The 26,852-nt window shown below is 37.5% G+C and overlaps 1 protein-coding gene across 3 annotated transcripts; it reads left to right on the top strand.

Moving 5' to 3' along the window:
• On the top strand, positions 1 to 26,852 carry VSTM2A (V-set and transmembrane domain containing 2A; the record flags this gene model as incomplete). 3 transcript variants are annotated; one of them, XM_084248248.1, is made up of 5 exons in its annotated part: positions 1 to 79; positions 1,921 to 2,087; positions 3,445 to 3,495; positions 8,135 to 8,471; positions 26,764 to 26,852. In XM_084248248.1, the coding sequence occupies 5 exons, from the start codon at positions 1 to 3 to the stop codon at positions 26,850 to 26,852; spliced, it is 723 nt and encodes a 240-aa protein (XP_084104374.1). The 3 variants fall into 3 exon arrangements, with proteins under 3 accessions (XP_084104374.1, XP_084104375.1, XP_084104376.1); XM_084248249.1 differs by lacking the exon at positions 26,764 to 26,852 and adding an exon at positions 26,642 to 26,718; XM_084248250.1 differs by lacking the exon at positions 26,764 to 26,852 and adding an exon at positions 26,504 to 26,550.

The following is a 26,852-nucleotide window of genomic DNA, read 5'->3' as shown; positions in this document are numbered from 1 at the left end:
ATGATGGGGATCTTTTTGGCGTATGTTGGATTTGTTTTCTTTTCGATTTTATATGTACAGCAAGGGCTTTCTTCTCAAGGTAAGTCTTACTGGTTGCCAAATATACATTTGCTTGTGGGGTGTGTGTCTGTGTGTGTGTGTATGCGTGTTCTCTACAAAGAATGGCCAGACAGATGTCATGAGGCTCCTAGCAAGTAGCAGTGGTTTAGGTTGTGCAAATAGTGTTCTGTTTGGCTTTTTCTTCAAAGTTTATTAAACAGCAGGCAAGCTAAATTTGAGAGCAAATTTAGTTGGTACCTTATAATGAGGTAGCTTCCTTGGTGAACACAAACACAGTGTGTGCGTGTGTGTTTGTGTGTGTGCGTGTATGTGTGCGCACACGCACGCTCGCCTTCTCTGTGTGTGTGTGTGTGCGCGCGCGCGCGCGCACACTGGGTAACCACTCATGCATACATAATCATCACACACACACAAAAAAAAAAACAAGAGCTGGGGATGGGGTCTCTCCATTACCAGTCCTCTCTGTGTAGACAGAATGAGTTTAGAATTTCCCTTTTTGGGTCCTTGTGACTTCGTTTGCATTGTGTGTTTATCAAAGAACAGACTCCTCTGAGACCCATAAACAGACAGGACTTGCATACAAAAGGCAGCAGCCTGCCGAATCCAGTTGTTCCGGACCTCGCAGGCTGCAGCAATCATTTCAGCACCACGAACAGATCACATCGCTGCTGCCGAACTGCATCATTTCTGCAAGAAATGCGTCCTCTTCCTTCCAGCAGGAAAAGTCCTTTTCGAAAGTCTTAACAGCTACCATCTTCTTGAAGTATAAATGCAGAACCATTTCAATAGAGATCATTTGGGATTTCATAATATGTTGAAAAGAGACGCTGATGGTGTTTCTCTAAAAACTGTCTGGGGTGGGGGGGCAGTGTGCAGCGTGGGGGGGGGGGGGCGGTGCGTGTTTGCATGCACCTTAAATCAGCCTTGCAGCCCCTTCGGTTGGTCTCCACACGTGTGCTTTGTAGCTGTGCACTTCCACCAGCAACTAATCTCTCCAAGGCTTGAGTGAATCATCGTTTACTTACAAAGTGTTCCTTAGTCAAGATAAGAACAACTATCCAAAGCATTCCATGTTAAAGAAATGCCTTTGGGAGAAAGGGAACACCTTGTTTTGTAAGCTTCACTGTGATTCCATGATCCTGCAAACTAGCAGTGTCAAGATTTGTCATGAAAAAGCTGGGAAAAAAATCTCTCTGGTGACTTCAAAATATTGTTTATCTGAACTAAACCCACGTGTGTGATTCTTAAATCCAATTGATATATGGTAACTTACAACACAGTAGTTTGATGGGAACAAATACGAATGTTAATTTGAAGAGAGAAATATTCCCAGCATTGGAGAATATGCAACTTGTGCTACTGCCTTAGTCTCCAAATAGCAATTGCTAATAATAGCTTTGATATAATCAGGAATGTGCATTTGATAGGTAATCATGGCCCATTCTCTTTTACATGCAACAGTCATAGATTGTTTAGCAACTTGGAGGAAAAGGGTCCTCTCATATATCAACTCTGCGGCTTTGCTTAAATTTTACATCACTGAATCCCTTAAGTTTTGGGAAATACTGCAATCTGAAAAGGTGTTTGTATCTAACTGTGGACAGCGTGGCTAGCAGGAGAGTTATCAGCAAACTTACTGGTCTCTCCATTTTCTGGATTTATCAACAACAAAGTGATGTAGACATTATACCAAAAATAAGACAAGAAGGGGGTTTGGGGAGTCAGGTGAAGCCAGAAATATGATAAAGAGATTTTTGTTCCTGTTTCCTTATGTCCAAGAATAATGTAGCAAGATGTTCAAGGAATGATGCTGACAAAAGTGGCGTGGATATTCCAAATGGATTCATTTCTGTTTTGCAGCAAAATTTACTGAGTTTCCGCGGAATGTGACTGCAACCGAAGGGCAGAACGTGGAGATGTCCTGTGCTTTCCAGAGCGGCTCTTCCTCGGTGTACTTGGAAATCCAGTGGTGGTTTCTGAGGGGGGCAGATGACTTGGAGCCTGGGGCTGAGGTGGCTGGCTCTCAGGTAGCTGAGATTCTTGGCTAGCAATTCCCTGGGTCTGTGGGATCTAGCCCTAGTCCTCCAAAGTCTGTTGGGGGTGGGGAAAATGCGCTTGTGTGCCCTTGGGGATATGTCAACACTCTTGGCCAGAGAATTGCCCAGGGATGCTAGGTAGTGAACAGGACTTTGCAGTTGTGGTTACACTAGGTTAAAATCCTGGTTAAAATTGGGAACTTCTCATCCATTTAATCCTGGTTTCTATCAAAGCAATCCTTGATAGTGCTCCTGCAGTGATGCATCAGGGAAGGTGGGGTGAGGGAACATAATTCTTTCAGTACCCCTATACCTGCTACTTACCCTCTGTAGCTATTTCTTTTCATGTCTGCATTCAGCTGGGAAGAGATTGCTGTGGCGGTTGGCGGGGGGTGGAGAGGGGGCTGGGAGAGAGGGATGGCAGGGGAGGAGGAAAGCAGAAGGGGTAGAGAGAGGGAGGAGGGGAAGAGGTCAGGATGAAAGAGCTGGAGGGGAGGAGGAAAGAAGTGAAAAGGAAGAAAAAAAGAGGGGAAGGGGGGAGTTAGGCAGAGTGGGAGCAGTGGGAAGGGTGATGGGAATAGGGAGTGAAGGAAGAGACCGGAGGCAACTTGAAAATAGATGAGAGAGGATGGAGAGGGGAGTAAAGCTGAGAGTGCTGGAGGGACAGCAGAAGGGAGCACTGGAGAGGCTGGGAAAGGAGGGTTAGAAAAAAAGGCGGAGACCTAAGGGAGAGGATGTCAAGGGAAGACTGAAAAAAAGTTCAGCTTGTCCTATTGAGAAAAGGAAAATCTGTTGCAGCAATCTAGGGCAAAGAGGCAGATTCTGGTACTCAGCGGACTTGCACCCACCTGGTACCACGCCCTCCTTCACTTAGCCCTGGTGATGCACACCGAGCATCCCCGGGAAGCCCTCTTGGGCAGTCCCCAGACCCCACTGAAATTTCACTCGGGCCTCTGAGTGCTGGGCTATGCAAGCAGCCCCACCCACCCTCTCTTAGTCTGCACCTTACCTAAGTCCCCATCCTTCAATCAGCCTCTATTTTCTCTGAGCCTCTAGCCTCTATTGAGCCCCATCTGGGAACCGCGCATGCGGCCATCCCTGAGTTTTGGACAAACCGACCATCACACCTTCCTACTCAGCCAGATGGAAGGCTGGGGAGAAGGTGGCCTCCTTCTGGCCTGAAAACCCCTAGCCAGTGTGGCCTCGACCCTCCCCTCCCACATCCACCACCCTCTGTTTCTGGTTTCTGAGTCACCCAACTGAACTATATAGAGGCTGGGGACACAAGGTGGGCTCAGTTAGTGTCGAACTCTAGCTGCTGCCCAGCGTGTGTCTACTTGTCACGCAGGTGGAGTTGGTGCCAGATCGCGACCCGGACAGCGAAGGGACTAAGATCAGCGTGAGTATCTCTCCAACAGCCACAGGGGTGGTGGCTCCTGCTAAGGCCAGGCAGGACCTGGGTGAAGAATGGTTCATTAATTTTAGGTTTATAAAATATTTTAATTTACTGTTGCTGAAAGAGGCGATTTTACAAACACAAGACTACTCCTGCCTAACTCATGGGGCACATAAAATTTGAAGCTGATTTAGAGCTGGTACAATGAAATTGTTTATTTTGATCATGCAATATTTAAACAATTACTTGAGCATCATTCTGCCATCCAAAGAGATGTGTGGCAATTTTTCCTTGCAATTTTTAACAGTTATGTAATTTTAAGTATAAAGGGCTGCAGTGTTATATATCCATTTGAAGTTACAGAAATTACATCTTTTAGTAATATGTAAAATATTAGCATGCAGAAATCTTCCTAGGCAGAAAAATTTAAAACATCTGACAATACCTTGAAATTGTAATGAAAACAACTCAATTTTCAATAGAATGCATACAATATATTTCTAATGCCAGTGCTCAAAATCATAAATATAAATATAGACATAAACATAAAGTCAAAATATATCTTTTTTGGCAAAATATTGATTTCAGGGAGTAGTTCTAGAGGTTGGATGGAGACTCCCCCCCAATAATGTTTATTGATGTAAAGTAGGTTTTCATCTTTATATATGCTCCAAAGTTTATAGGTTCAAACCTCTATAAATGTACACTTGTATACCCTGCCCACCACCAGCGCTCTAATAATCTTCAACCATGTTTGAGAGTTTGCTTTAAATATTTCTGTCTAAACTTCTTTCTGTAAGGGTCTCTCTCAGGCAGCTCTAAGGCTGCATATCTCTTTTCAATGAAGGAAGCAAAGTGAACTTTATTTTCCCCTGGTAAACACCGTTTCTTCTCTCAACCTCCCTTGTCCTCATGCACAATCTACTCAGTTACATTGTGTCTCCTCCACTTATATGAGAAGTATACATGTTATTATTAAACTTCTATACCCTGGTGCTTGTTTGATTGTCAGCCTAGATGAACCCAGAGGGGTTTTAGATTATTTCCTTTGCACCTTAACCATTGTTAATAAATTTCCATTACTAGAAATGAAATAGTTTCATAATAAAAAATAAATTTGTTAAATATGTGTTTGTATATATATATGTATATATATATATATGGAATCTAAAAAATGCCCAACATTGTTTTTATGTTATGTTATTTATGCTTAAATTGCTTAAAAAATAAATTTATTATGAGGCCTTTACAATAGGCTGGTAAAAATTTGAGATACATCATTTCCATAGTCAAAAATATATTTTACTAATAGAATAAAATATGGTCAAAATGTATAATCTCAATTGGAAGAAAAAATCAAACAAAAATAAGATATAAGTAAAGAAACTCCGATATATATTTATAGTCACTGATCTTTTCAGAATGTTTCAATTAAATTATTATATAGCAGAAACTGTTGTTTTCCTATATTGGTAGAGAAACTATTGGTAAGATAATTTGTTTATTAATATTTTTTGTGAAACATTTTATTTTTCATACACATATAAATGGCTAAATGTTTTAACTTTATTTAACTATTTGTCTTTCACTCAAGTACATGTCCTACAAAGATTAGTAATAAAAGTAGTCCCACACATCCTGACCTAGGTTAGTGTCCAATCAGGTGCATAATCACACTGTTACTCGTGCCAATAGTTCATAAAATCAATAGTTCATAAAGTTTTTAGAAAGTGAATTAGAAAGTTTTCTAAATACCAAATGAAGTAGAAAGTAGTTTGCCCTAGTCTACCCACTGTGTGAATTTGATCATATGTCCTATGTCAGCAGTTTTTATAATTCCTTTGATAACATACTGATATTAGTAAAGGTATGCTCTTAGCCCTCTAAATCATGTGTAGTATTGTAAATCAATGTTACCTCCATAAAATATTGAAAATAGATATCAAAGCTCCTTAGGGGATAAAATAAACTGTTATGAGCTTTGTCACCTACAGATGCAGTTACTAGTTCTTCATTAATCAAACTGAAAGTGTTATAGGGCAGGGAGAGGGGCAGCCCAAACCCCGCAAACCTGCCTGTTCTAAATGGGTTCTGCCATCCGCCGCATCAACACAAAACATATGAGACTTTAATGGGAAGGAACTTTAATACAATTAGGAAACAATACAGGAAAGGCAAATAGTACAGTTTCTAAATCAAGTACCCAAAGTTACCCGTCCCCTCATGGGTAAAACTCCATCCAAATGGGATTGGCCCAGAGCAAGGCCCCAAAGCCTGCCACAAATCTGAAGTACCTTTCAGTGGGGACCCACAGAAAAGGATCAGAAACAACCAGACAGGTCAGAAAGGAAAAGAGCAAAATTAAAATCAAGATAAAAGCTGTCATTATTACCTCCCCACAGGTCTCACCCACATCTGTGTCACCCAGTCCACGACCAAAAGACAAGCACAGTTTCTTCATGTGTCTCTAGGCTCCATCTTGCTTCCTTCCTCAGTCTCCTCTGCAGCTTCTCCTCTCCCTGCTCAGCTCCACCCTCCCTTGGGTGGGGCAGGGAAACTCCCCCCTTTCCTGGGGACCACCCTGTTACAAAACTATTTTCTAAGAGCATCCTAGATGATTCTATTGAGCACTTATTAAGACTCACTCATTCAGGGCTTCCCTGGTGGTGCAAGGGATTAAGCAAAGCACTGTGAAGCTATCTGCAGCCTCTGCAGCATGAGTTCTATACCAGGCTGGCCAGGGAGTTACCCACATGGCTCAGCAGACCTCTCCCGTCTTGCCTGCTGCTCCCCTCAGCAGTGTATTTCAGTAGATCTGCCTGTTCTGCTCCCCATTCTGTTTCTGGTGAATTCTCTTATTCCCAGCACCTCTGGCCTGAACCCCAGTTCTCCTATGCATAAATTAATACATCTTTAAAAAAAAATCAGTCACCCAAACCTCTAAGCTTCAGTTTACTCTACTGTAAAATGGGATAATAAAATATATAAGTACTCTGAATACCTCTAACTTTATTAGGAAATAGCATAATATATTTTAATCTGTTAATATAAATTATATTTGTAGTATTAGTATATTTATTTTTTAAAGATTTATTTATTTATGCATATAAGAACTGAGGTACAGAACAGAGGTATGGGTGGTAAGGGGATTCAGCAGAGACAGAGTGGGGAGCAGAACAGGCAGATCTACTGAAATACACTGCTGAGGGGAGCAGCAGGCAAGACAGGAGAGGTCTGCTGCACAATGTGGGTCACCTCCTGCTGGGGAGGGGGGCGGTCAACACTCTTGCTGCAGTAGCTGCTGCAGAGAGCTTCATAGTTCTGCGAAATAACCCCTTGCACCACCAGGGAAGCCCAGTAATATAATTTTGTATGTACATAAATATGTTCAAATATGACACATAGTTCAAATGTGATACTGTTTGTATAAACAGCTCTACATGTAAACACAAGTGAACAAGGACTTTGGGTGCTTTGGTTGTAGAAGAGATACAGTGACCACACCTGAGGGGAGAAATCTTACATCATCAAAATACTTACAAACATTTAAAACAATGGTGTTTCATCAGTAAAAAAAATAAATAAATAAATTTAAAAAGCAGATGTACACTTCCTAAAAGTTCTTAATTAGTTATGGTCATTTCAAAGTATAATGGCCAGTGGCAGTATATGTGCCTTCTTTACTTTTTTTGTCTCATTCAAAATAGCCAAGTCATTAAAGTCTAATCACCTTATGAAATCCATTATTCTTTTAGTCACTGATAATATACAACATATATTAAATCAAACTATTCTGATAAAAATGCTTATGGATATATATAATATTGTATATTATATAGAATTTTACTAATTACAAATACTCATAACTATATATAAAACTATATCAATATAATCTTACTATTAACCTAGCTTAAATTTATGGAGAGAAATAAGAGAGTTAATTTCAGTTTTTTAAAATCATTCAAATGTATAATTAATGACATCTCAAGGTCCAGTCATTATAATGAGATGCTATAATGGCAAGGTGTATGTATTTAATGAGCCATAAGATTTCAGGTCATATTATTCTGCACCTTGATCCACGCTAACCCATGACTATGGGTTAGACTGCACCAAATATATGAGAAGAAAATTCTTTAATAACCAAATCTACTTTATATCTTTAGTAGCCATCCCAGTGTGAGGATGACCTCACATTTTCACTTAAACTCAATATTGATCACATTGACCCACAAAATATTTTTGTCATCTTTCAGAGTTATAGCCTGCAGAGAAGAAAAGAAACATACAGACTAACTTGCCCTAACTAGGTTTGTGCCTAATTGAGCTTAGAATTAACAGTCAATCCATGATTAGAAAATGGCAAAGCAGCTACTGAAACCTGGGAAATAGTGACCACATGGCTAATGGAATTTGGCACTGGCTAGATTGAACTAATTATTCCATGAATTTGTGAAGCCAGTTGTTAGTGGATTAGGATAAATAAGACCTTCAGATTTGACTGCTGAGAAAATAAAAAGCTTTATGTCTATGGCCAGAAAGACCCTTTAATTTCCAACATTAGCAATCTCAGGACAAAGTATAAAAATGAAATCATTTGATGTAGCACTTCATTTTTTTCTTTTTACCTGCAATTTTTCAGACAGTGAAAGTCCAAGGCAATGACATCTCTCATAAGCTTCAAATTTCCAAAGTGAGGAAAAAGGATGAAGGTTTATATGAGTGCAGGGTGACAGATGCCAATTATGGAGAGCTCCAGGAACACAAGGCCCAGGCCTATTTGAAAGTCAACGCCAACAGTCATGCTCGCAGGATGCAGGCCTTCGAAGCCTCACCCATGTGGCTGCAAGACATGAAGCCCAGGAAGAATGTCTCTGCAGTAGCTCCCAGCAGCATCCACAGCTCTACCAACCAGCGAATTCACTCCACCTCCAGCCCGCAAGGGGTAGCCAAATTCCCCAAACAAAGTCCACAATCAGGTATGGAAACCCATTTTGAGCTGTCATTTACCACTCACCAGCCTTCCACAGGAAGATTGGTAAAGTATAGTAGACAGACTTACATATGATAGCTTAAGTTGGAGCCTAGTTCAGTTGAAGTAATGATACAATGGCAAGGGGAGCTCCAGGCTGGCCTTCACAGAGGATGCAAGTGGTCCCATTGGTCACTGGCAGTGTGTCATGTCCAAGGGCCCTAAGAGCTGGACTTTTGTTCTTCCTGTATTTACAGTTTATAAGAGCAATAAATCATGTCATGTTGGTTGCATTATAAATGCATGTTCATTTTCTCCACAGATTTATATATCGATAATAACCCAAATTAAGAGACTTTCACTTAATCAAAATGTAAATGAAAGAGACACACCACATTTTCAGTGACCCATAGCTTTAAGCAGGACTATTCTCCAAGGGCTTTTGATAGTGAAGGAGAAACTGCCTGTGATGAAAGTGATGATGATAATAAGAGGAAATGAAAGGCATTAAATGGTGCAGAGATAAGGCAAGTCCTGTAAATGTGCCTTCCATGCCAATTTAGAAGCTTAGTCACACATTTCCTAAGTCAGCTGTGCAAGTTAAAGCTGTTCTGAATAGCATTAATTTATGCAATCATTCAGCCAATGGAAATATACTGATATTTTAACCTTGATGTGGGATAAAGACTTCTTGGAATGCACAGTACCCTACATGAACCTTTGGTATTTCTCTATTTTCCTCAAATACTTTAATATCCTATTATAGGCTGTAGAAATCATAACAATATTTATCATTTTGTAAGTTTTTATTTTTCATCATTAAATGAATATTAATAATACTATCAATAATAGAAAATCATATTGCTAACATTGAATTGGGACTCTCTCTCTCTCTATATATATATATTTAACATATATATTTAAATCATTGCTTATGAACAACTCTTAAAATAATGACTGCCAACTTAGGTTTCCTCCTTGTATTTCACAAGTTAATGGATATGGTTTGTAGGGAGCTTGACTTAGAGTCTCTGTGAGTTTTCACTGCCTTTCAATGTAGTTTGAGTATTACCCCAGCATGCCTTGGTCATGGTCATTTATGTCAGCCTGATGAACAGGTGGCTTAGCTTCTCTGAAGTCAATTTGTGTGGCTTTGTCTTATTTGCCTCTTTATCATCTCTTTTGTTTCCCAAGTTATGTAACATTTATATATGTAACTATATCTACTAGGTGGTTCTAATTTTTGTGACCATTATTTGATAATATGATTGACAGGTTCTTGGAAACTGACTTTAGGGCCTCCCTGGTGGTGCAGGGGTTAAAGCCTCAGTGCTATAAAGCTATCTCTAGCCACTGCAGCATGAGTTCGATCCCCGCCTAGGGAGCTAACCCACATGGTCCAGCAAAATGCTCCTGTCTTACCCTCAGCAGTGTATTTCTGTAGATCTGCCTGTTCTGCTCCCCACTCTATTGCTGGTGAATCCTCTCACCACCACCACCCCCCACACCTCTGGCCTACACCTCAGTTTTTGTATGCATAAATAAAAATAAATCTTAAAAAAAAACTGTGACTATGACTATAACCTATAAGGAAACTATTTCCTCAAATAAAATCATTTTTTTAGTGTCAATCGGGATAGATTTTTTCTCATTAATGTTATAATCAAATGACATTGAAAAAAATGATGTTATTCAAAAATCTGCTATATAAAATACAGTATCTGAGATGAATATCACATTTAATAATAATAATCAATGCTGATTTATTATTTTGTTTTATAGTTTCCCAGGTTATAGTCAAATAAATCTGATTTCATACATATGCTTCAATTATTCACTCGTGCTCATTCTCCATTCTTTCAAGAATGTATATGCCATGCACAATGGCATAAAAATGGAAGACATATTTGGTGTCTTGCAAGAGCTTATGTTTCACTTTGTTAGAAAACAAAATATTTGTAAATTCTATTTATCATGCACTTTTATTTTCTCATTATGTTTAAAGGCAATACATGATAAAGTCAACAACATTAAAATTTTGTTTTTTCAGGCCAAGAGCTTTATGTGCCTTATTTATTTCACTAGACACAAAGAGGTTGCTTCGCCCAGGGCGCAGGTGACATTGGATGTCAGCCTATGTTACAAAGTACTGCTCTAGTTAACCTTTATTTTTATCACAGTTTATGGCTCAGTTGACTAGCTCATTTAGACTGAAATACTCAAATCTCAATCCATAGGTGTTCTATTGAATAAGTTTGTCTCTATAAAGGAAAAGTATTAGCTGGAAATAACACTCTACATATGTATATGTAATTCTTAAATTGTCATACAATTAATCAGTTTTTGTCTACAGCAGAGTTTACATGAAAAGAGGAGGTAGAAAAAGATAGTCTATTACTACCTACATACCTCAGAATAAAAGAATTAACTATCATTTCATGTAGTTTGTTCCATATTTTCTCAATTATTTTTCCAAAACATAATAAACACGTGACTGTTTTTTATCTTTGTGATATCTGCTTAAATTCTCTTAATTATACTTCTGTTTGATGATCAATAATTAGAACTGAAATGAAGAAATTGGTAAAGTAAACAAAACCTGACTTTTGTTTATTTTTTAAAAGATTTATCTATTTAGGCATACAAGAACTGGAATACAGGCCAGAGGTGTGGGGGGTTAGAGGATTCACCAGAGACAGTGGGGAGCAGAACAGGCAGACTGACTGAAATACACTGCTGAGGGGAGCAATGGGCAAGGCAGGAGAGGTCTGCTGCACCATGTGGGTAGCTCCCTGGCCGGGGATCGACCTTGTGCTGCAGTGGCTGCAGATGGCTTCTTAGGTTGAGACTTAATCCCTTGTGCCATCAGGGAGGCCCCAAAACCTGACTTTTGTAATCACTTTCTCCTTTCCAATTCTTTTGCACCTTGTCCATTTTTGTATGCCCATAATGTTCACATCAAATCTCATCTTCCTCCAAATTTTTCTTTTCTTTTCTTTTCTTTGCTCTATTATAGGAAACATAGAAAATGCTGGAAAATACTAATGAATTCTACATTTGCAGAAAATACATGGAGTTTGAAGTTGAGGGAATATCATAAAGATGTTCTGAGGATGAATTCCTGATTTTGACTGGTTGCATCAGAGAGGGTACCCTGGAAAAGGAACTTGAATATTGGAGAGTTTTAGAAACAAGCAAAACACAGAGAGTTTTCAGAGAAATGGAAGGTCATAAGTAGAGCTGCATGTGGGAAACCTCAGGCTCCTCAGAATGGTGTCCTATCTTCACAAAGCGCAGAGACAGACATCAGTTTTCCCCTCTTCACCCCTTTATGCCACATCATTCTCTACTGGTTTCTTCCTGTCTCAAGTATTTTCACTGTTGTCAGCACATCTCCTTCATACACCAATATCTCCATCCTTCCTTTGGTCCTCTGTCTTCATGCCTTTCAACTTGTCTCTTCCTTGTGCCCTTACAAACAAGCACACAAAACATTACACACAAATAACTTCTCCTGTCTCTCCCAGTCTGGCAGCCAAGTCCCTGCAATGAGTGCACCTATTCTTAGCTTCCCACAGAGGGGATGCTCCCCTTTCCCCTCTAATAATGCTGCCCCTGCCAGGATCTCTCCTTCTTTATCAGTCTTATTGGAAATCTCTCATACAGTATTCTAATTAAGAGCTTTCATGTCTGTCCTTGACCTCCTCAAGATAGCATGTGTACGTGGCTCCCCTGTTTGTTGACTTTTAACATCCCCCTTTCTCTTTGGTTGACTTCTCCCAAATTCCTCTTAAATGCAAAGCTTTTCTCATTCTCAACCTCTTGATCCTCATCCATTGTTTGACAGTTCATTTTTCAGTATAAAACTCACATTCACATTTCTAAAATCTGATTTTTTTTGAAGACCCACACAAAGGTTCACCAAGAATCTCCTAAACATTTCCACACTTCTGTCCCACAAGGACTGAGGTAGATCAAAGATGGTTGTACACTGTGCACTCCACCCATTAGAATGCAGGTCTCTTATCCCTCCCCTGGACCCTGGACTATCCTGTGACCATTGCTTTGACAATAGGTACAAAGAAGTAATGGCATGCAATTAATGCTATACCAATTGCAGACCTAGTCAGTAAGAGGACTGGCAGCTCTACAGGAGCAGCCACCACATAGCAAGGAGAAGGCATAGTGTTAAGTGTCATCTAAACCAGCCAGTCTTTAACTCCAGTTCCAACTGCTGTCACAGGCTTAGTGAGGGATTCCAGCATGTGTGCCCAGCTGATCTCAGTCAGGGCACAGTCACAAAAAAGAACAGAAAAACGTATTTTCATGAACTAGGTTGTAGGGTGATCTGCTTCACAGTAACAGATATCCAGTCCAAGCACCCAAACTCAAATATTTAAGACTAAATCTACTATCATTAGATTTCTCAACAAAAGGAATTGTTACTTCTTTGTTAACAAACTTTTTTAATATTGTTGTCACAATCACAGGTCTTGCAGAAATCTTGTAACTGTTATCTCCTCCTCCTCTGTAAGTTGCCACCTATACTAATTCAGTCTTATGAATTGTTTCTTCAAAATATTCTTGAAAAACCGCATCTTTTCTGTACCACCAATTCTATCTTGGTTCTCAGCATCAGCCTCTCCACATCCCTCCATTATTCCAATGGCTCCTCTTAGTTTCTCTGTTTCAGTTCTAATATCAAGAGCAGATCACAGTAGAGCAAATATTAATTGATTATTATTTCCAAAGCAACATCAGGGTCTGATTTCTAGCCACATTTCTCCGGAGTTCCTAACTGTCACATGAATTTCCCTGAGTACTTTCAGATTCTTCCTTACTTCTGTGACTTCATAAATGCTGTTTTCTTTGCATGAGTCTTTGTTGAGTTCCTACTAGAATATGAGTTCCTTCATGAAGTTTTCTCCTCTTGTCTCAGTGAGTTGGTATTTCCTCACTCAGTTTTGTTTACTCCTGCCTGTGAGCTGTCATTGTGCCATGTTGTCTGGGCTTTTCCTCCCTTTAATGTGAAGTTCCATATTCTGGGAAACCTTTCATTTCAGGTAAAAACATGTGACTGGTCACCCCAATGACAATTATTGGCTGCAAAGATTACACTTGGATCTTCACTCCTCAAAGTGCCCAGCACTAATGGAGCTCATGTTTGGGGAGAAAAAGAAAAGACAGAGAAACACTGTGTCTTTGTTTTTATCTTCTTTTTCTTAGGACTATATTTTCATAAATAGATACTCTCACCATGCCCCAAACTGAGCAAAATTCTTAAACTTTGTCAAAGTGTAGTTCAAACAACTTGCACCAAGTTCACAGGGAAACTTGTTAAAAATTCATAGTCTAGGACTTTACACAGAGCCTACTGAGTCATAACCTTTGAGTCTAGAACTATGAATAGACATTTTTATGTGCAGCAAATTATGAGAAAGAAGTGTTGTTCTGTGCAAAGGAAAACCTTTATCATTGCTATGAGATGTATGCATATGAGAGATGCTACCCATTTCAAATCTGTTATTTTGCTGCTATTTTTTTCTTGTATTGGAATGGACTTTTGTGAAAGTGTTCTCTTCTTTCCTGTGATGAACAGCTGGTACTTCCTAGAAAACTGGCTGCATTTTTAAGGTGTAGTTATGTTTCCACATGTGGAGTCTGTGGTCACTCAGCAGGAATGCTGGTTCTCTGGACTCCAAAATATGATTATTGTGGTTTTCCATGAAGTGAACCTGAGATTTCAGAGGCAGCTGCTGTGATAGCTGCTGGAAGCCAGGAGCTCACGGAAGCCCCTCTGCTGCTGATTAATGTGGCAATTTTCCAACATGGTCAGATTTAGCAGGAATGATATTAACAAGGAATTCAAAGCTGGGTAAAGTGCGATGCCGGCTTGAGGTCTTGCAAGAGGTGGTTTCCTGATTTGATATCTGAATAAATGGTGTTCTGTATCTGGGTAGATAGCCAATCATATAACTCAGCCCTTAATATTGATTTTGGTTTAAATGATCCAACTTGGCTGCTTATACAGGTTCAATTAATCTGAACATTGTAATTTTATCAGTTAAATAGCTTCTATGTAAATCAAGTGTGTATGAGTAAGATGAAAAATAGATTTAAGGCAATGCTTTGGATAATGGGAGCCAAAAAATCTGCTGCAGCTATGCTTCACATGGAATTATGTGGATGAAGTCTTTACTGACTAAATTCTCCTATAAACCATGGTTAACTTATTTCACTGAAAATTTTTCACTAGTTAGATCTATCAGCAAAGGCCTAGGTGTGCCTTGGAAGGTCTTTTTAAGGTATGACTGGTCATACTGGATTCACTTATAATTGCCAGGAGTCCCAAAACTAAGGAAACATGAAATAGAATGTGCCAGTGTCTAAGTTCTTATCTTTAATGATTTTACGATTCTTGAAAGATCTGGAAGCTACCATAGGAACAGCTTTCTGGATAAATGACCAAAGGATTAGAAGTTGCTAGAAGGATCTCACTCTGGTGGTCAAAGTAACATGTGTTCTAAAAGAGAAAAGAAGGACAAAGCCTCCTCAGAAGGACAGCTTGCCTTCTGCAGCCTGATCCTGCCTTCATCTCAGCTGCAAAGGCCAGAAGTGAGCAAGATGATACCTGGAGTCACCAGTAGAACAGTAAGCACAGCAGTGAAAAAGCCAGACTGTAATATTTCCCCTCCATCACTAATTTTTTTGCATATCACAGGCTTTCCATTTACTAAAAGGAGATTATAGTATAGTCTTCACAGAGTGTTAAGGATTAGGTGAAATTATATACATATAGGGTTTAGCAATGACAAGCCTTCAGAAGTAGCTAGTTGTATTTTTTTATATTACTATTACTGCATGTGTTTAAATATCGTTATCATTAGCAGTAATTAAATGATGATAATAAATGGTCTCTACCAGCTCATACCCTTAAGGTAAATAACTTCCTCGCTGGGTTTGTGTATGTGATAAGTTAAAGTAGGAAGATTGGGTCTTCATTCCTTCTTTATGTTCTGTAATTTATAATTTCAGAGTTTTCTTTTTTTGTTGGTCACAATGCCATTAATTAATGATAAAAATTCCTCTCTATACCCATACCATATTAGTCATCAACTGTCTTGCTGAAGGTTATAACTAGATCCGTTTTGTAAAATATAATAAAATTCCAAAGGATTTTTAAAAATTTGAACTGTGTGACCTGAATAAAGAGCATGTATTTGGAAACTGCAATTATTCAAACTGGTTGCCCTCTTAATTAAGTTCAAACTTAAAAAAAAAAGTGGAAATTTAAATATCAGGAAGTAATTATAGATATGTTGAAAACATAAACAAATGAGAATATTATTAAAAGAGAAAAATAAAATCAGTTTAGAAGTGTTTAACAGAAGGGCATATTTTGTGGCAATAGATAGATCCAGATTTGATTCCTTCTTCTACCAGTTTATTTGTTGAATGGGACTTGCATAGTCTCTAAACCTCTGAGTGCATATTTATAAAACTGAGGCAGTAACGCTAGACTGTACGGGTTATTTTTAGGATTAGAAGACATAATTTATTTTAAATACTTACTAGAGTAAATCTGCACATAAATGAGCTCAGCAATTGTTAGTTCTCTTCCTCTTTACCTATAAAATATTAAAATATTTTATTAAATAACCATGAGTATAATAAAGAAACATAGATAAAAAACTAAGAAGATGCCTTAACAGCTCTAAAATTATGTAAAAATTATATCTGATGAACTAAAATATAATTAAGGAAAGAAATGACAAAAGGAAGCATCACAATTTATGATATATATCCAGATTATTCTGATTAATTAAAGAGGTAAGCAGAAGAGAAAATAAGATATAGGACGATTACCAAAAAGTCAGAGACCTGAGGCTTTTGAGCTTTAAAATTATGAAATATACAAAAACAAAAATAACATTTTACTATAAAAAATTTACAATGTTTGTTTAATTAAATCAAAGGTAACTAAAAAGTAAAATTACAAGGAAATGTGTATATCTAAAACTTAGTAGAATAATGAAAAAAAGTCAATTTTTAGATGCTATGATTACGTACTCTACTCCATGTGACTTAGAGATTTAAAAAATAAATTTGTAATGTGGATAAAGGCAAAATAGAGATATAAACAGATAAATTCTTACACTACAGCGATATCCAAAAAGAAAACATTTGGTGGGCCTCCCCTGTGGTGCAGCAGTTGAGCCCTGGGTTGGGAAGCTGCCTGCAGACTCTGCAGCACTGGTTCAATCCCCTGCTGCTCCCCGGCCACCTGAGGAGGGTACCACATGGTGTGCAGACCTCTCCTGCCACCTGCTGCTCCCCTCAGCAGTGTACTTCGGTCCTTCTGCCTGTTCTGCTCCCCACTCTGGCTCTGGTGAGTTCTCTCACCCTCCTGCGCTTCTGACTGTACCCAGTGCTTGTATAAATAAATAAATAAATCTTTAAAAAATAAGAAAAAAAAAGAAAAAGAAAACATTTAGTGCATAATATATAATTGCCAGTTGTAACAACAAGAAAAGATGTAAAATATTTAAGTTTTTAAAAAGACAATAACAAATAAATAGTATAAATATGAAGATCAGTAGAATGCTTTTTGAAAAGTGTTTCTGGCTGAATAAATGAATAAACATGCTCTACCTTTGGATGGACAATCTCAGTATTGTAAAAATGTCAGGTTTCTAAAAATATTTATAGACTTGATGCAGTCCTGATGTAAACCCTAATCATTTTATTAAATTTAATATGTAGAGTCTGAGTGAAGAGTTTTAAAATCAGACAAGTCAAGGTGACACTAATCAGACACTGCTGTATGATACTTAAGCTGTGAATTAGCACTTCTCTTCAGGAGGACAAGTCGGCAGAAACTTGAGTCACAGATTATGTGGCCCATTTGTCCCTGTAGCGATACTTATGAGAGGAAACTTTAAGGAAACTAGTAGTGAGGCAGACCCAGACCCATGAAAGAGATGCTTATCACAGTCTCCCTGTAATTGAAAAAAACTCAGTGACCAAGAATAGGGAAGTCATAAAATAAATGTGTCACAACTGGGCAATGAATATCAAGCAGCTTCTAGAATCATATTTTCAAAGAATGTTAAGTGACAGTAGAAAAGACTCACCACATATTATAAGGTGAAAAAAATAACAAGTTCAGAAATTTAAGGAAATCTGATATATGTGCATAGTAAAAATATCAAAAAGAAAATTTATTAAAAATATACATAAAAGTTAGGGCTTTCCTGGTGGTTCAAGGAGTTAAGTCTCAGCACTAACAAGATATTGCCAGCCACTGCAGCATGAGTTCAATCCCCAGCCAGGAAGCTGACCCACATGGTGCAGCAGACCTTTCCTATCTTGCCCACTGCTCCCCTCAGCAGTATATTTCAGTCAATCTGCTTGTTCTGCTCCCCACTCTGTCTCTGATGAATCCTCTCACCTCTGGCCTATAACCGAACTCTTATATGCATAAATAAATAAAAATAAATCTTAAATATATATAAACCAAGAAAAGCCATAATTTTTAATTATTTGATTATTTTGCTATATCACTAATATTTCTATAAGGATTCTTTATTATTTTGGTTATATTAAAAAAGTCATAATTTAAAAAGAGAGCAAACACTGGTTATGAAGTAGAAAATACATTAGCAAACATATAAAACATATTCAATAAATGAAACCAAAGTAAAATAATGGCGTTATATGATTGTGAAACTCATGATAAATTTCAAAATAGCTACACATTTCCATTCATGTGTGCACACACTTAAGTGCGTGCATGTGCACATGGCTGCATATGTAGAAAGTACTGTGTAAAGGTGGTATACTTAAAATTGAATTTTGGAATGTTACATCTTATTTCCTAGAAGCTATGTGGACAATTTGGCTATCAAATCATTCCTTTGACTTTCCTAAATATGCTGGGTATGGTCTTGGTGAATTCATATTGATTAAACAAATCAAGCACAATAATAAAATCCATTAAAAAAAAAAGTCATGTAATCACATTCCCCTTCATCAGTATAACTCAAATGGCCTCTGGTTCAGAGAAATATCAAAGTGATGAGTAAAATGAGTATAGTGTCAAGGAAATCCAATGTTTTGAAAGATTTATAGATGATACTTTTCTTTAATTTATTACGATTGCTTTTAAAAAGTCTGAGAGAATATTTCTGAATTCAGAATTCCATATGTGTAAATCAGACCAAATATAGGCTAAACATTTAGAGGTTGAATTAAACAAATTATAAAAGCTAGGAGTTGTGATTCCACATTCTATGAAGATTATATTTTATAAACTATTTTATAAATGATAGGGTCTATTATGGGACAGTTTATTAATCTTATATTTTAGAAACATGTCTTCTATTTTTAAATTATCTTAACAAATGTATTATCTATGAAAGAAAGTTTTTCTCTTCTCTTAGCATTGCAAATAGTAATTTGAAATATACTACATTTAGAGAGCAAAATAATATAACCACTAAATAGAAAAAAATCAAATTAAAAAAATTAAAAACTCATTCTATCCTGAATGTTATAAAAATATCACTTTAAGGATATGAACTCTGCATTGATAGTTTTGGTTTTATTGGAGCAACTATCTCTGTGCTTAACATGTAATTAGAAATAAATGTCAGGGGATTTAATATTATGTTTTAGTTTATGTATGCTACAAAACACTAACCAGGATAATACCACTGCTAAGAAGCCAGAGTGGGGAGCAGAACAGGCAGAAGGACCGAAGTACACTGCTGAGGGGAGCAGCAGGTGGCAGGAGAGGTCTGGGCACCATGTGGTACCCTCCTCAGGTGGCCGGGGAGCAGCCTGGGATAGAACCGGCGCTGCAGAGGCTTGGGGCAGCTTCGCAACCCAGCGCTCAACCTCTGTGCCACTGGGGAGGCCCTAAATAAATAAATCTTAAAAAAAAAAAAAAATAGAACTTGGGCCCATGGTAACAATAAGCATTTATATTGAATAAACAATTATGTCTGGGATGTCTGATGAACAGTCCCCAGTATCTACTTACTTGCATCATTTAATTTGCATGTCTTGATAACTAAAATATGGATAAACAACCTTGCTTCAGATAGCTTTGTTAATAACTTGATTGTGATAGTTACGAAGGTAATTTCAGTTATTGAGATAATTTATAAAACATTCTAATTCAGATAATTTTTAAAAAGCTGGATTAAAGAAAAGGGAAAACTATTGGCTCAAACTTGGAAAGTGTATGGGTAGGAGTGTAAGACACTTCTATTGAAACAAATGTTTTCTAAAGCTATATAACTGATGTTTTTATATATCTTGCTGGCACTGGGTCCCCCAATATTTTTTTTCTGAAAAGCAGACATTGCTGAACAATTAAAACAAATTTTTCAATTTAGGTGAATTACTGTATACAATACAGTGGTATCTTTAATTTGTCATGCAGAAAGAGTGAGGGCAGGATAGTTAGTCTTTATTTCACTGATCAGTGAGTGATTACTCAACTATGAAGCTGCATCTTTTTTATCTCTTCACTTTGTAGTCAACATGGTATCTGTGGTGCACTTTTCTCAGCTTCTTTTCCTAGGACAAGTTCTTGGAGCCTGTTCTGGGCTAGCACACTGGGAACCCAGTCTGCCACAACACTGTCCCACATTGATACCAAAGTCTTCATTTTCTTTTCTCTACTCTCCAACTGGACCATTTAAGCCCTGAGTTAAATCAGGCATTTTTTGACAGTGTTGTCAGTGCAAAAAACTACACATGTAAGCAATCCCTAATACGGAATTTGTGATCATTCCAACAAGGTATGAATATAAATATACCTTTACAACATGAATAAAGAGTTTGGTAATTAAAAATGAAAACGAACACGCAGGAGGCATAGTTAAACACCACTAGTGAATAGTTTCAAACAATGTTAGCAGCAATTACTTATATACTGGTAAATGTAGTGCTAATTATAAATCATCTTTATGCATTATAGCCATTATTAAATATGTGTGGTATTAAAATTTTATTCTTTGATCATTTTATTTGTTTTCCTTTCATTTATATTGCTCTCTTCCAGTATTCAAAAACCACTGCTATTTCTATATTTTCAAATAAGCCAAATTGAGAAAGTGTAGTGTTTTCAGGTATGAAGAATCACCAGGTGACATTATGAGGGAAATTAGGTTGTAGAGTCCAAAAGAACAGGTTTCGAGTCTCAGATATCCCACCTATTACCTGAGTAAACTTAAATATGCTGGCTAAATAACTTCCTCACTACATAATTTTGGAAAAAATGATTATGTTAACCTCATTAGATTATGGTCAGAGGTAAAAGGAATAATAAACAAATATGTTTTCAAAAGTATTAACTGCTGCTCTTGTAACCATCATCTCTAAACCAGTTCTTCCCTAGATGAGTGAATTACCAAGAAATGTACTTTTTCAGGAGCACGTTGGGCTTAATATGTAGGAGGACACTTTTATGTGTTCATGCTTTAGTCACCATAAAAGGAAAAGACTCTGAAGGCTCGTGGTGACTAGTTGAGAGACCAAGAATCTGGAACATGCCATTAGAATGAGGCATCATCTGAATGCCCTATTGCTCACATGTTGTTTGTTTGGGTAAGCCAGACTTTTACCCTCAGTTGCAATAAGAGCTCTCATGACTAGAATAGAGGTGTAGATTTGCTGACTATTGGAGAACTGAAAAAGAAGTTTAAGCAGCTGCTGCCAACATGTCTGGGCACAGTAAAACAGGCATTTTATTTATTAGGTCAAATGAAGCACATTTCTTTTTTAAAAAGGATTTCTGGTAGAAATTGGCACTATCCATAAGAATTCTAATAAAAAGATATTCTTTTAAAAAATTACAGGATAAAATTGTCCTATTATTTGACCTCTCTCCTCAAATAGTGATTTAGAATTTGCAAGCCTGAATAAAAACGGCATTAAAAGATAGCCCGAATTTTCTCACACAGCTCTTTTCGTTTCAGAAGGCTGGTATCAACAATAAAAGAGAAGCATGTCAAAGGGAGCTCCATTCTGGAGCTGAAATGGACACTCCATTCTTTATAAGACTGATTTCTTCACGGATAAAAAAAGTTGTTTTACTGTTGCTTCTTTTATTATTGGAGAATTTCCATTTTTAGGTTTGTTCATATGATAAGCATCATATGATATTTTCATTCACAAATTAAAAATTTTGGAATCAGACCATGGAGACACAACAAGAAAGAAATTGTTTGTTCTCTATTTTGTTTCTGTCTTTATTCTACTAGCTATTCAAACAAGGAAGGAAAGGAAAACTTATGTAGGATCACACCTGTATGCCCTGAATTGTGACTACTCCCCTTATCTGAACCAACTAAAAGTATCAGTCATCTAAGAAGTTACTCCAACAGAAAATACTCAAAGCCAAGAGAAAGTGGCTATTTGAAGCTGGTAAAGTTTTTATGCATAGTTGCCTTAATGCGCCACTTAATCTTGAAATGAAATACCCAGATCTTCTTATCATCTTTCCAAGTAGTCAAGTGCTCTGTGCACTACTTTTCTTCAGAGAAAATACACTGATGTAATATGACTTAGAGAAAAATAAATATTTGATATAAAGCTTCCATTCTCAACTCTGAACTGATAAATATTGGATATGAAGACATCAGCCTCTCAGGTTTCCTAAACATTAATAAGTAACATTTCTCATGCACCACATAGTGTACCAAATACATTATGATATAACAACAAGCAACTATAAACCAGAGGCACACTGAAGCGGGCAGGAAGGGGGAGTAGGATCAAAACAAGGGGGGGTGGGAATTGTATGGGGACTATAACCAAGATGAAAATGCATACATTGTGCAAAAATAAAAAATGATGTAAAAATATATAAAATAAAAAAGGAAAAGTAGTATACATTTGAACATCCTGATTTAATAAAAGTGGGGATGGGATATTTTGGAAGGCTTGCTGGATAAATAAGAGCATTGTTGTCCTAATGGTCTCACTGCATTGCCCTTCCTCATTTCTGTGCCTTCCATTTACCACCTGTCACTCATGTAACGTGGGCCAGTTATTCCATGTCACTGGGATGCATTCTCCTGATCTGTATATCGACTGAGCAGGGTTACTGAAAGGATGACCTGACAATGCATGCAATGTGTCTACTGAATACTCCTAGCACACCATAGACACTCAACACATTCCAGTCATTTTGGAGATTGACATGGACAAGGAGAGCCAGGTGGCATTGTGAAACTTGTCTTCCAGTCTCCCAATTGCAAGCACAGAGACAAAAGGACAATTAAAAATGGTTTTGAGAGGAGCCTAACTTCTTCTGTCAAGCATGCAGATTTGGGGCTGGGCTGACTATTCAGTGGGAAGTTGTGCTCAGTTTAATAAGGCCAGGTGATGGGGACCCAGCTCTCTGTGGCTATGACTCTAATGATGTAGTGGTATACTAACACACCTCACCACCCGATCGCTGAACAAGCCAGATCTTGGGCATGGTGATTTAATTTTTTTTTTTTTTGGTTAAGATTTATTTTTAAAGATTGATTTATACAAGAACCAGGGTACAGGCCAGATACGCGGGAAGGTGAGAGGATTCACCAGAGACAGAGTGGGGAACAGAACAGGCAGACAGAAGAAATACACTGCTGAGGGGAGCAGCAGGTGAGACAGGAGAGGTCTGCTGCGCCATATGGGTTTCTCTCCTGCTGGCCGGGATTGAGTCTGTGCTGCAGAGGCTGCGGACAGCTTCACAGTGCAGCGCTCAACGGCCTGTGCCACCAGGGAGGCCCTGTTTTGTTTTTTTTTATAGAAAAAAATGAATGTTTATGTTATTCTCTGAAATGATAACTATGGTGAAGAGAAAATATTTTAAGCATTTTTTTTTTATATTTCTCTTAGGTCAAACTCATTTAGAAATGTTTGCTTATCCACATCTCAGTGAAAGTGAGATGGCACTGACTATTACATGAGGTGTAAAATGGCTGATCAATGGTAGCACAGTTTCTGCACTTAGACTTCTATGAAGATTTCTTAGACTTTTCCATTTGCAAAATGGAGAAAATACTGCCTCTGCCTTTCAAAGACATAGGCAATTACATCTGAGAGAGTACTATGGAATCCTTGAGGCATAAAAACAAATGAAAGCATCATTATTAAATGGAAGGAAAAGCCCATCACAAAATGGCTTTCTGAGTAAGAGAAATATCTATTAGGCTATTTTTCAACTAGGCCTGCTGCCTGTACTTTCTTTGAACTATTTAGATATAACATCTCTTTTCTTATTTACAGGATATTTCACTTTAGGGGCAAAGGAATTGTTAAGATACTGAGAGCAACTAAAAAATGCTGAAATTTTACATTTTTAATAAACTTTAGAATATAATCAGTGAGATATGAATGTAATGAATTACAAGTAAACATAGATCATATTGAGACCATAAGAGAAGCAACACCAAAATACTGCTGAAGGTTAGAGAAGAGAGCAATTACAACTAGCTGGTGTGATTGGACAAAGTGGGCAGCAGTTTATTCGAAGACAATGATTTTTCAATGAGTAGTTGTAAGAGGAGGATAACAGTTATCCTACTTGGGCTGAACATGGAGTAAAAGAAGCCAAATCAAACAAAACAGGTGATCTGATCCCAACACAAAGATTTATACAATAATATGGGAAAGAAGAAGATAATACACTGACAGTCTGTATGCTTATTTGAGAAAACATAGGAGAAATGTGTCTTATTTGAGATCTCAGACATGCCTAGCTGAAAAGGAACTTAGAACTTAGGACTCTTGAATGCAATTCTGGATCTCACTGTCACAAATATAAAATTCTTTTATCTATAAAAATGACAATGAAACATGATTAGCCAAAGTTTGCTTTTTTGAAAAAAAAAAAAACTGCTTTAACTTTCTAAAAATAAACCATAACAGATATTGTAAAAATGTAATGCTATAGTAGCAATAGACTACATCTGAAAATTATTATGATAGTTACATGGAAAATTATTGCAGCGCAAATTACAGCATTTTAGATTCTCAGATTTCACTAAATCTTCAGGACAGCAAATGTAATGGCAAACATCTTTTTATTTATGATATAAATAAAACATAGAAAAAAGAAAAAATCAATGATTTGATGATGAAACAAGTTTACTTTAGAACTTACTGTACAGAAAAAATAAAATTGACTTAACAGAAATGAATTTTACTTACATAAAAATACAGAAGGGAATTCACAAACCTAGAGTGGATGAATGACTATAATCTGAGAAAAAAAGTTCTGTATTTCAATGTTATATTGTATATTAAACAGTAGTTCGATATTGGTAACTTTAAAATATTCTTTATAACATAAAATTGGTTTTATTTCCAATTATTATGCTCATGTAAATTCTGTTTTAACTTGCACATGCTGGACATTGCACAATAGGAAATGTTGGGTCAAAGTGAAGCAGCTGTTCCCTAAGGAATGATGGGGTCAGGCACTGCCTATGAAGGATTGATTATTTGAGCAAGGGTCAGTTTCAGTAAGTTTGAGCCAATCTGCAGTGCACATGCTATAAAAGAGACAATTATTTCTTAAAAAATCTTTTTTGAAGAGGGAATCATTTTACTTAGTTTCATTGTCTTCGGCAATTTTTAAACTGGCATTCACAATCAGACATATTTTATGTCAATTGCCATTGGCTATTTAAAGACCCATGTGATCACTTTTTTTTTTTCATTAAATGAAACCCAAAGGATCTCTCTTCAAAAGATAACAAGAGCATGAATTCAATTTTGGGAAGCTCTGATGCTAGTGATTCTAAGAGAGTGCATACATTTTCTTTGCATGAACTTTTTGCTTAAAGCTGCATGTGCACTATCTATCACTGTTACATTTTGAGCTTTGCCATGCATCTTGATGAAGAACATCCTCCAGAGACCCAACACTACCTGCTGGGTCTTCAGTCATAGGTGAAGGAACATTGATTTTGTTAGCTATAGGTCTCTCTTACCAATAAGGCAAATCCATGACAACACTGAAGTAACTATACTGAATAACCACTTCAAAGCCCCAAAATTTATATTATAGTGACACTCTGAATGATTATATTTTACTTCAATTTTTATCGCTGCCAGTACTGACCTGAGTGTAATTATTTGACATATTTAAAAGGCTGAATTCCCCTACCTTTTTTCTATTCAAACCTTTTTTTTTTAAATTTTTCTCCAATTAAAAAAAAAGCAAGAAATGCTTTGAGCCTTATCATACTTTTGTTTTTTTCATTAATAAAGGTGTTTAATATGCATTTGTAGCTAGAAGCTTATTGGATAACATAGGAGGAAAATGTGAAAATATAATTTAATTTAGAGATCTCCTAAAACCGCCAATTCTTTTTTCTTTTAAGATTTTATTTATTCATGCTTACAAGAACTGGCGTACAGGCCAGATGTGCAGGATGGTGAGAGGATTCACCAGAGACAGAGTGGGGAACACAACAGGCAGACTGACGAAATACACTGCTGAGGGTAGCAGCAAGCAAAGCAGGAGAGGTCTGCTGGGCCATGTGGCCCAGCCAATCTCCCTGGCCAGCCGGGAATCGAACCGCGCTGCAGAGGCCGCGGACAGCTTCACAGCCCTGTGCTCAACTACCTGCACATCAGGGGTCCCTAAAACTATCAATTCTTGGCATCACTAACTTTTCCTATGATTTCAATGATAGAATGTTAAGAATGACGTACTCTAAAAGAAAATGCCCCAAAGCACTCATCCTACAAGTTGTCCTATCTTGGGGAAGCCTGCATTCTCAAAATTGGTTCTGCTTCCTATAAGTTAGTTCTTATGAGGGAGTGAAACAGGGGCTGTGTTATTAGCTACCAATATAGGAACAACCAATGACTTTAGGGACTGTCCTAAAAAACTTAGTTGAGGTGAAGTATCTAGATTTGTTCCTCTCAGTGGTCCAGACGGTAGGCTGGCATTGTTTGAAAACAGACAAATCAAACAAGACCGACTTCCTGGGACTGAAACACTCTGTATGTTGTTATTTGCAGTGCATGCCAAGACATTCATGAGCACCAGAGCCAAGCTGGCGAGCTAATTAAATATATATGTGTATGTGTTTAAAACAGCCTAATAAGGAGCATTGGAAATCTTCAAGATGAGCGAATATCTTATAACTTCTTCCGCAGGTGCGAGGATAGCTACAAGCCATGGACTTTCTGTCCTGCTTCTTGTTTGTGGCTTTGTGAAGGGTGCTTTGCTTTAATCTAAAGTGCTGACTTTTTTCCAATATCACTTTCTCTTCTTAAAGCAAAGAGCAAATCGCCTGTAAAATCTACGGAGCGGACAGCAAAGTTGACCCTAAACTCCAAGCACCATTCTTCACCCACTGTACTCTAG

Source organism: Talpa europaea, assembly GCF_964194135.1.
Source record: "Talpa europaea genome assembly, chromosome: 11".
In the NCBI taxonomy this organism is placed as follows: Eukaryota; Metazoa; Chordata; class Mammalia; order Eulipotyphla; family Talpidae; genus Talpa; species Talpa europaea.
The sequence above is the reverse complement of the archived record's forward strand: the minus strand, read 5'-3'. Positions and strand labels throughout refer to the sequence as shown.